General features: G+C 42.2%; 1 protein-coding gene across 1 annotated transcript; it reads left to right on the top strand.

Moving 5' to 3' along the window:
* Positions 1 to 6,406: 6,406 nt before the first annotated feature.
* Positions 6,407 to 8,338, top strand: LOC129737878 (uncharacterized protein K02A2.6-like). The gene is made up of 2 exons (XM_055729042.1): positions 6,407 to 6,548; positions 7,617 to 8,338. Exons 1-2 carry the CDS (start codon positions 6,407 to 6,409, stop codon positions 8,336 to 8,338), a joined length of 864 nt encoding a protein of 287 aa, XP_055585017.1.
* Positions 8,339 to 10,763: the final 2,425 nt, after the last annotated feature.

Here is a 10,763-nt window from a genome sequence, read left to right as displayed (position 1 = left end):
ACACGTTATCCATGAACAAAAAAAATCAGTGAAATGTCTGTTTGGACCCTATATTGCGCGACCTATGAATCCGTTGAGATTCTTTTCTGTCAACGAGAATAGCTTTATAGACTTCTCGCCAAGAAATTTATGTGAAAATAATTTTTTTTTAGATAATTGTTATTGATTAAAAAGAGTGAAAACGAGATGAATTATTTTACATTTTTTAAGGTTGGATAACTACAATTGTTTGTTAATGTATAAAAATTGTTCGAAATTGTGGGATCAGGTTCGGGGAACTGCATACAGGATGGTTACCTAGCGCACACCTGGACACGACGGCGGAACATTCTTCCGGAACACACTTGGGCACTGGAACGTTCGTCATCGCGCGTCGCCTATTCGAGCCGGACTGATTGCTCAATGACGATGGTGGAAAGGTGTTGGTGTGTGTGTGAGCGGTCAATACAAATGTTGCCTATTCACCGAGGGGTGTCCTAATGGCTTTGCAAATGCAATTATAATAAACATATTCTTGGTTGATCATCTGGTATCCCACAGAAATCTTTTACAGTACTGAATTTAGGTGAAACATGTGAAAAAAGTCGAGGATGTTCATGGGATCGTATTCAGTAGAGGATTAATTTAAAAGAGCCATATTCAGAACATATTTAAAAAATGGAGTCCAAATTTCAGATTTAAATTATAAACATTTGATACATGAATTGCAGTTCTGACAGTAAATAAGCTGCCTCTGAATAATGTTGAAATTGAATTTAAAAGAACATAATTAGGCCGCAACAAATTTCAAACCCTTCTTTTGTCATTCCGAGTTGGAACATCGCAAGAGGGGAGGGAAAAATAAAAAATAATGCGCAAAACAAATAAATTAGAATAAATTGCACGAAAGCTTGTACGCAACAAAATTGCATACTACATCATTTCACAAAACCTATCAAGTCGCAAAATTCAATAAAATCAAGAATACATGAGGTGAAATGGTGAAAACTCCCATCTTACACAATTCGTTTTTTGGATTTGCAATATTTCGGATATTTGAATTTTTTTTTCGAAATTTACAAGAATTACAAGAATTAGAATACTTCAAACTTTATTTGTTTCCCCCTTCGGGTTTTTTGGAAATTTCGAAGAGAGGAGAGGGGGGGGGGAGTGGGATGACAAAAGAAGAAATGGATATTTGTTCCAGCCTTACTGATTTTTTCTAAATCTGAATACATCAACCCCATTTAAAAAAATGTTTTGAAGATGCAGTGACGCACACCGAACCAGCATGTTTTCTTCAATGGTTGAGCAATCAATCTCATAAAGTATATAACAATAAATGGAATTTGAATGACCGTGATATAATTCACTGTGAATGGGACTTCATTTACGGAAGATGAACTCCTGCAGCTTTTGAGGTTCCTATCATAAACTTTGCTTTTAAATCATTATCGTTTTATTTATCATCAGTCCGGAAGGTTTTTATTTCAATTCAAAAGATCAATTAACATTCTCAACCACTCTACCGTAAATCAAATATAATGAAACAAAAATATGAATGAATATACAAGCGATAGATGTCATCATAATATCTCGAATAAAATTGCAATTCCGAATCTTGGGGCGTCGTCGTTCGACTTCGCGTGTGTTCGGGCAGAATGTGCGATAAACAAAACACATTTATTAAATTAACAGTTTCGATGATGCCTGCTTTTGGCTCTACCCATCCATTCGAGAATTCGAGGGAAAATAAGCCAAAGCCGCTCTGCTGTTGCTGCAAAAGCAATCGATAAAAGCCACTCAGTCGTGTAATGTCGGGTGGGCCAGAAAAAATTGTCAAAAAATACGAGACCACATCTCGCGGTTCAAGCAGCAAATATGTACATTTATGCTTATGTGCACGAGCCCGCGCATGTTTGTAGGTATGGGTGTGTGTATGCTTGTATGTGTGTCTGGGGATATTTGTATGACTAGCACTTACGGATACCAAAAAACGTGCTTTTATGAGATTCCTGTGTGTTTAATTTACAAAATGAAACGCTTGCCGGTGTGATTTACGATTTGTTATAAATTCCAACAATACTCGACTGCTGGTTGGCAGGCTGTATAACAGCAGCAATAAAAGAGAAGACTCTCCATTTTTCACCGTCAACTTGTGTCGCGTTGTTTCCAGCTTGTTTTTCCTTCTTCAAACCCAGCCTCCGGAACTTGTTACTTTCATACATCGCAGAATCATCTTCGCGGACAGAGTAAAAAACCACCAGCTGTCGGAAGCTTTTACATGCAGATATCCACTCTTGGCTTGGTTTGGCTTGGCGAGAACACGTGCCCCCCGTAATGTTGTTGTTGATCCGCCGGTGTCGTTGGGTTTCCGCTGGAATGAAAGATGAAATACAGAGCATTATTTTCCTCTAGCTGCTTCCTTCGTTGTTGTGCTTTCTCATTCACTCTCTCGAGAACATGAAAATCCATGTCGGACTGCATGAGCCGAATTTAAATACAAACATCAAAAACCCAGCTCAGGCATGCAAAAAGGTCAAACAAATGCGGAAAACAAACTACTGGCAAGGATGGCTTTCGAACAGTGGTTTCGGACAGCGTTCAATTCGGTCCAATAAATCATTCCACACCCCAAGGAGTCGTTCATAACCTAGGTTGACACCTTACAGATGGGAGGGTCAGTCAGCATCATACACTTATACTTTTTTTCCTGCGAGCTATCGGAAAGCAGGAACACTGACAGGGGATAATTCTTTTTATTAACATGGTTATCCGTTTCACGACATAACCTGATGAACAATATTCCTCCCATTCACTCGGTTCATGGAAACCATTCTCGAACTTCTCGGGCATCGCACAGACGCCGGTTCAGGCTCCACTTGGTCTAACCACCTAGCTCGTTGCGCCCCTACTCGTCTCATTCATACCGGAATGGTAGCGAACACCTGTTTTGCAGGACAGTCGTCCAGCATTCACGCAACATGCCCTGCCCAGCGTATCCGTCCAGCCTTCGCCACCTTCTGCATACTGGGTTCGCCGTAAGATTGCGCGAGCACGTGGTTCATCCTTCGCCTCCACACTCCGTTCTCCAGCACGTCGCCAAAGATGGTTCTCAACACTCGTCGCTCGAATACTCAGAGTGTGCGTAGCTTCACCTCGAGCAACATCCACGCTTCGTGCTCGTAGAGGACATTCGGTCTAATGAGCGTAGTGTACAGGTAACACTTTGTGCGAGGGCTTATTCTTCTCGATCGCTGTTGCTTGTGGAGTCTATAGTAGGCACGACTTACGCTGATCATACTCCGTCGGATCTCACGGCTGGTGTCATTGTCTGCGGTCACCAGCGAGCCGAGATAGACAAAGTCTTCGACTATATCCAGCTCGTCGCCGTCGATCGTGACCTTGTTACTGGACAAGCCGGCTCGGTCGGTCTTGGATCCGCAGGCCAGCATATACTTCGTCTAGGACGTATTAATCATTTACCCAATCCTTCCTGCTACGCGTTTCAGTTTGCGGTAAATCTCTTCCATCGCCGCAGATGATCTGCCGGTTATATCAATGTCTTCGGCAAAGCAGATAAGTTGACCAGATCTGTTGAAAATCATGCCCCTGATTTCGGCACCGTTGCACCGTTTGTCGAATAACACCTTTTAGCGCCACGTTGAATATCATACATTGTGCGATTCGAATGAACTGGACAATTCACCCGAAATCCGCAAACAGCACTGCGTTCCATCCATTGTTGTCTGAATCAGTCTGGTCAGCTTCACGAAAAAGCTGATCTTGTCCATAGCTTCCAAAGCTCGTCACGGTCGACCGTATCGTTTGAAGATGATCCGTCGTTGACCGTCCCTCCATAAAGCCGGCCTGATGACTTCTCACGAATTTGTTTGCTCTGATCGCTCTGTACTTCCCACCGTTCAGCTTCTATTAGATGGGGCATATTATCCCTTCCTTCCATTCCTCCGGTAGCTGTTCAGTGTCTCAGATCCGGACCATCAACTGATGAAGGCCCATTTTGATGAGTTCAGCTGCGATGCCATTGTTGCTATTCAGATGGGCTTCCTTAACTTCACTCATTGTTGGAAGTGGCTCCTCTCCCTGGCTCTCCACCGTTTTGGTCTTCTGCACGTGCGGCGTGTAGGTATTTATCGAAGTGCTGCTTCAACCTTTTAATCACCTCACGATTGTCCGTCAAGATACCTCCATCCTTATCCCAGCACATTTCGGTTTGCGGCACAAAGCCTTTGAGGGATGCTTTGAGTTTCTTATAGAACTTCCGTATTTATTGTTGTTGGAACACTGGCAACATAGTGATAGATGCTTGAGATTGAGAAGTAGAGATGAAGAAGTTGAGCTATTGTATTAGAAGAATGATGTCGTGTGAATCTGAGCTCTTAGAATAAAAACCATTTAATTAGTATATTACCGTGCGCTTTTTACTAAAAGTATCGATCCGTAATATTGGCGACGAGGATTTGTGGATTTTCTCACCTGTGTGGAATCCAACGGAGATGGACGATAAACCTAAGCAGTCACAATCGTCCTTCGGAGGACTGGACGATGACTTCAAGCGCATGATGATTGAAATGATGGGTACACAACAGAAGATTCTCCAAGAGCTAGCGATGTCCCGGGTCATGGCCACTACTGCCGCTGCTGCAAGCACTTCTTCAGGCGTGTCCGCGGGGTCTTCTTCAACGGATTCTAGAATGGAATCTCTAGCCAATTCCATGACTGAGTTTCACTACGACCCAGAAAATAACCTCACTTTTGAGAACTGGTTCAATCGACACGAAGATACATTTCGTGTTGATGCTGCTAGCTTAAATGATGCTGCTAGAGTTCGTCTTCTTCTTCGCAAGCTAAGTGATCACACCCATGCAGAATACATGAATCACATTCTGCCAAGGAGCACTCGTGATCTAAAGTTCGACGAAACCGTTCAAAAACTTAAGGAACTGTTCAGCTCACACACATCTCAGTTCTCCAAAAGGTATCACTGCCTAACACTGTGCAAAAAACCGACGGATGATTACCTTTCATATGCCGGAATGGTCAACCGTAGCTGCGAAGAATTTGGTGTCCCGACTTGCTCTGTAGACGAATTCAAATGCCTCATATTCGTCTGCGGACTACACGACAAAGAAGATTCCGAAATACGAACGGCCTTGCTGGCCAAGTTGGAAGGTAACAGGCAAATGAGTTTGGACGCACTTACTGCTGAAGTTCACCGAATCATCAATCTTCGAAAAGACACTTCAATCGTTGAACATACGGTTGACTTTCCGTTAGTCAATGCTATTTCACGGCCACTGATCTGAACGGCCACTGATCGAAAGCAGCCTGACACTCTTGACTCCATTTCCATTTGACATCTTTCCGAAGTAGTGCATCCAGTGGACTTCTGAGATCGTGCATGTTAGGAACAAATTTAGCATAAAAGTTAACAGCTCCCAAAAAAGAACGTAGGGTGCTAACATCATGTGGAGCTGGCATGTTGCAGATAGAAGCTGTTTTTTCCGGATCTGGTTTGATACCTTGACTATTGACAATAAATCCCAGGTATCGTATTTCCGACATGGCAAATTTACATTTTTCTAGGCTTAGAGTGAAGCCCCAGTTCTGGATTCTTTCGAGAAGCTTCTCTAAGCGGTTGATGTGCTCTGCTGCGGTTCGACCGTGAACAAGGAGGTCATCCAAGTACACTTCGACTCCTTCCAACCCTGCTACCATGGATTCTACAATTTTTTGAAAACATCCAGGAGCAGACTTAACGCCAGGAACCAGTCTGTTGAATTCGAATAGACCACGGTGGGTGTTTACTGTTAGATATCGACGCGAGTTTCTTTCCACTGGGACCTGTAGGTAGGCATCAGAAAAATCGATGTGTGAAAATACGATGCTACCGGAAAGTTTAGTGAAAATTTCCTCGGGCACAGGCAAAGGGTATTGATTTGCTTCGATGACGTCATTCAACCCAGTTGAGTAGTCAGCACACACTCGAATTTTCGATTGTTCTCCGTTAATGGGCTTTTTCTTTACAACAACAATTGGTGCTGCCCATTCAGAGAACTCTACTGGTGAGATTATGCCCAATCGCTCAAGTCGGTCCAGTTCCTTATTAACAGATTCAAGAGCAGCAAAAGGGACTGGTCGCTTGGCTCGAAATACTGGTTGAGACTCAGGTTTTAAAAAAAGTTTTGCTTCCGCTTTAGAACAGCATCCTAACGATTTAGCGAATAAATTTGGGAAGCATGCAGTCAACCGTTCAGTCTCGCTTGTTGACACCAACTGGTTGCAAATCGTGCTCAGGGGGACATCCCAAAGGTTGAAGTCATCGATGAAGTCGAGGCCTAAAAGGTTCAAATTGTTAGTAGCCGAAACAAAAACAGTACCTGTACGAAGAACTCCTCTGAGAGAAATGCCAAATGCCGATCAGTTCAAACAAGTGCTACGATCAGACCTTCTTCTGGCTCACTACAACCCTGAGTTGGAAACAATCGTGGCAGCTGATGCGTCTAACTACGGTGTCGGTGCCTGTCTAATGCATCGCTATGCTGATGGTAATATACGAGTTGTTTGCCATGTATCACGAACTCTGACCCCTGCGGAACGCGGATATGGACAAGTGGAAAAAGAAGCATTGGCGCTTGTTTATGGTGTTACAAAATTTCATCGTTTTATCTATGGCAGAAAATTTATACTACAAACCGACCACAAACCACTTGTGGCTGTTTTTGGATCCAAAAAAGGTATCCCGGTACATACTTCAAATCGTCTTCAACGCTGGGCTCTTACGTTGTTAACCTATGATTTCAATATCGAACATATCGCTACTCAAGAGTTCGGCTATGCGGACATGCTTTCTAGACTCATTGACCCCAAAACCAAGGTTGATGAAGATTTTGTGATAGCAGCGGTACAACTTGAAGATGATGTGAATGCTACGTTTTCTTCGGCAATGTCTGCAATTCCAGTCACTTTTAAGCATTTGCTCTCAGCGACCCAAAATGATAGAGTCCTACAAAAAGTTATTCAGCAAGTTGAAAATGGATGGCCTAAGTCGTCAAGCAACTTGGATCCCGAAGTTCGTTCGTTTTTCCCAAAAAAAGATGCATTTTCGATGTCGCAAGGGTGTCTTATGGTGGGAGACCGAATAGTTGTTCCTGATTGTTTCCGTCAGCAAGTTCTTAATACGCTTCATCGAGGTCATCCTGGTCAAGAGAGGATGAAATCAATAATGCGATGTCACGTATACTGGCCAGGGATCGATTCAGATGTGGAAAACTACGTCCATTCTTGTAAATCGTGTGCAGCCGTCGCTAAAGCTCCAACAAAAACATTGTTGTCTTCATGGCCACGAGCTACTCATCCTTGGCAGCGTCTTCATATTGACTATGCGGGCCCATTTGAGGGGCACACTTTTCTCGTCATTGTGGACTCTCATAGTAAATGGCCGGAGATTATCAAAACATCCAATACGTCAGCGCAAGCAACTATAGATAATCTGTTCGAATGTTTTGCTCGCTATGGCCTGCCAGAAACTATAGTATCGGATAATGGAACCCAATTCTCCAGTGCTCTTTTCAAGAATTTTTGTGAAAGCTTTGGAATTGTTCATATCCGTACAGCTCCATATCATCCTCAATCAAACGGCCAGGCCGAACGATTTGTGGATACCCTAAAGCGCAGCCTTCGCAAAATAATGCCCAGCACAGGAAACTCGATTGCCAAATCACTGCAAATATTTTTATCAACATATCGAAGCACTCCTAACAAATCGGCACCAGAAGGTAAATCCCCAGCGGAAATCCTGATGGGGAGGAAACATAGGACAATGTTGGATCTACTGAAACCCAAGAAGTTTGAATCAGACCATCTGCATGTGGAGCAAGAAGTTCAAAACAACCAATTCAACAGGAAGCATGGGGCGCGGTTTCGAACTTTTAAAAAAGGTGATCACGTCTACGCCTCAACTATCAAGACTGGGAAATTGGTATGGATGGAGGCTGTCATCATCGAGCGAATCGGGAACGTGATGTTCAACGTGTGGTTGAACCAACAGCGAAGACTCATCCGCTCTCATACGAACCAGTTGCGTGCTCGGGGGGACCATCAAGTCGAGGCCTTAGTACCTGAGGATCAGCGTGTATCGAGTAGGCTTCCGTTACATGTTCTACTTGGTGATTTCGGGTTGAGTAATTCTGAAGGCGAGGATGAATTACTGATTCCAGATACACCGAACACAGTGGAGCAGCTTCCTAAGGAAAAAAATCGTCCTGCTGTTCTTCTGAGAAGGTCAACAAGAATAAGGAGAATGCCGACTCGGTACAACCCATACTTCTATAAATAAAAAGGGAGGTGTTGGAACACTGGCAACATAGTGATAGATGCTTGAGATTGAGAAGTAGAGATGAAGAAGTTGAGCTATTGTATTAGAAGAATGATGTCGTGTGAATCTGAGCTCTTAGAATAAAAACCATTTAATTAGTATATTACCGTGCGCTTTTTACTAAAAGTATCGATCCGTAATAATTGTTAACGATTTAGCTGCTCCAGCTCCTCGAACTCCTCCACCTCCAAGTAGCGCATTCGGACTAAACGCCTCTTCCGCTGACTGTGATTTTCCACGTTCTTCTGTGTATAACTGCCGCCCGCGTGGCGTTCTTTTCGTCCATCACCCTTCTACACACCTCGCCGAACCAGTCGTTCCGTCGTTTTTGTCTTGATGGTATCCCAACAGTCCTCGAGAGGTGCTTCGTCAAGCTTGCCCTCTACCGGCAGCGCTGCTTCGAGCAATTGCGCGTAGCCTGCTGCGACCTCACGTTGCTTCATTCGTGCGATATTAATCCTTGGCGGGCGTCTCGGTTTGGTATGATGTTCACTACGGAGTGTTTTGAATCCAAACGTGCAATTTGAAATTTTAGGATTATAGATTGGATGAAAATTGAATTTGAAATACATGTGAAAAAATTTCACCTCGTCCCCCGGTAGAGTTTTAGGTCAGTACAGTCACTTGCGTAAAAGCTTTTTAGAAGACGGCGGCAAATTTGAGTACCGATCGGCTGGAAATGTTTGTGAGTGATTAAACGGTGGGTTCTCTCTTCTAAATCTCTCGATAAAATAATGTCTTCGTTCACGGAGTTTAAATAAATTGAATTAAGAAATAAATGAAATTTCTTAATTTTGCTACCTGTTACACCGTTTGTATGTGATTTGACAGTTTCTTTAGCCCCTTGAATTTTGTAGACCCCTAACATATCTGACTTTTCGATGTCAAGGACCCGGACTAAATGTCAAATCTTAGGAAAATGATGGTTGATTGCACACTAACACAACAATCATTCTGGTTCCACATTGGTAGAAATTTTTATTTTTTCATCTCTTTACTACTGTGAGGGGAATCTTTTCTCTTTATGGATAGACAAAAAGAATTTTTGCTCGCAAGAAGAACCAGGTTGCCACCCTCCTGGTTTATACCGCTTCTGTAAAAGAAAGGGAAAATTACAGAATCGTCCTTGTGAAATAAACGCAAAATAAAAATACACTTTAAAAATTTATTTGAAAATAAAAAAATCAGTGAAACGGCCGAACGGGCTTGGGCCCGCTTGCAAGAATAAAGCTTGCTCCTTACTCTAACACAGATTATATGTTGTTTTGGGATATTCGTCCACAATTCATATTCATGAAACGGCGTCTTAATACAGGCTGTTTGAGGAACTTTTCGGATTTTAAAGTCCATAGAAAGCTATTTGAGGCCCAATTTGATACTTAATACTGAATGAATGCGATTGACATGTCATAAAAATGCCTATTTAAGAAACGATTTGTAACTTCAAGTTCATAGTTGGCTATTTGAGGCCCTATATGTAACTATCATACCGAGTGATGCAATTCACATGTCACATAAAAGGCATATTTATTCCAGTAACATTTCATAACTTTCATGCTCTCGTTTAAAAAAAATCGGTACCAATTCCCTTTGGAACCTTTGTTCAGCAAAATTCATACTTTGGAGGCACGCGTTAAGTAGATATGGAACTTTTGTTTGCTTGGGTTATTTTGCTACAAATTTTGAATAACTTCTTCAGATTGTTGTATAATTTCCATGGTTATTTTATTGATGTGCCACTCATCCACCACAGTATTGTTTTTATTTCGATCTACATTAGTTTTATAAGAACAATTGAACTTTAGCTAGTTCCTCTCTTTTTTTACACTTCAATGAATGGAATTATAGTACAAATTCTCTTAAAAACCGCACAAGAACCTTAGAAGCATATTACGATCAATTCAATAATTTTTATTTTGTAAGAAAGATTAAAAATTCTAAATTAATTTCCTTATCCAAACGCTTAATACATGTTATGTGACGCTCGGTTAGCCACAAGCCGGGAGGATGTACTTCTAGAAAGTTAATTTATTTTAGTCAATTTCCCCCACTGTGAAGTATGAGATCTCACTTCTGCGAGTAATAATTTTAAAAAGCCGCAAAGCTTCAGCACGAAAACCGCTGCGGGAAATCCCAAAGCCGGAAAAAACGGTTGCAAGCAGTTGGATTCATAAAAAAAATGTTAATGAAAAATTCGGCCCAGTATCCCAAGACTTTTTTTCATCAGGCTTCAACAGCTCGCGAAATCTCATCCTATCACCTAAATCTTATCGTCCGAAATCCACAGCTGCGAATGAAAGGATCCCATTTTCCTTTGTTAGGTCTCCCTGGCCGGCCGGAAAGGTGTATTTTTATTTATTGTCTAGCATTTTTCTAGCTTATGCCG

The sequence above is a fragment of the Uranotaenia lowii genome, chromosome 1 (assembly GCF_029784155.1).
Source record: "Uranotaenia lowii strain MFRU-FL chromosome 1, ASM2978415v1, whole genome shotgun sequence".
Classification (NCBI taxonomy): Eukaryota; Metazoa; Arthropoda; class Insecta; order Diptera; family Culicidae; genus Uranotaenia; species Uranotaenia lowii.
This window is presented reverse-complemented; position numbering and strand designations above follow the sequence as displayed.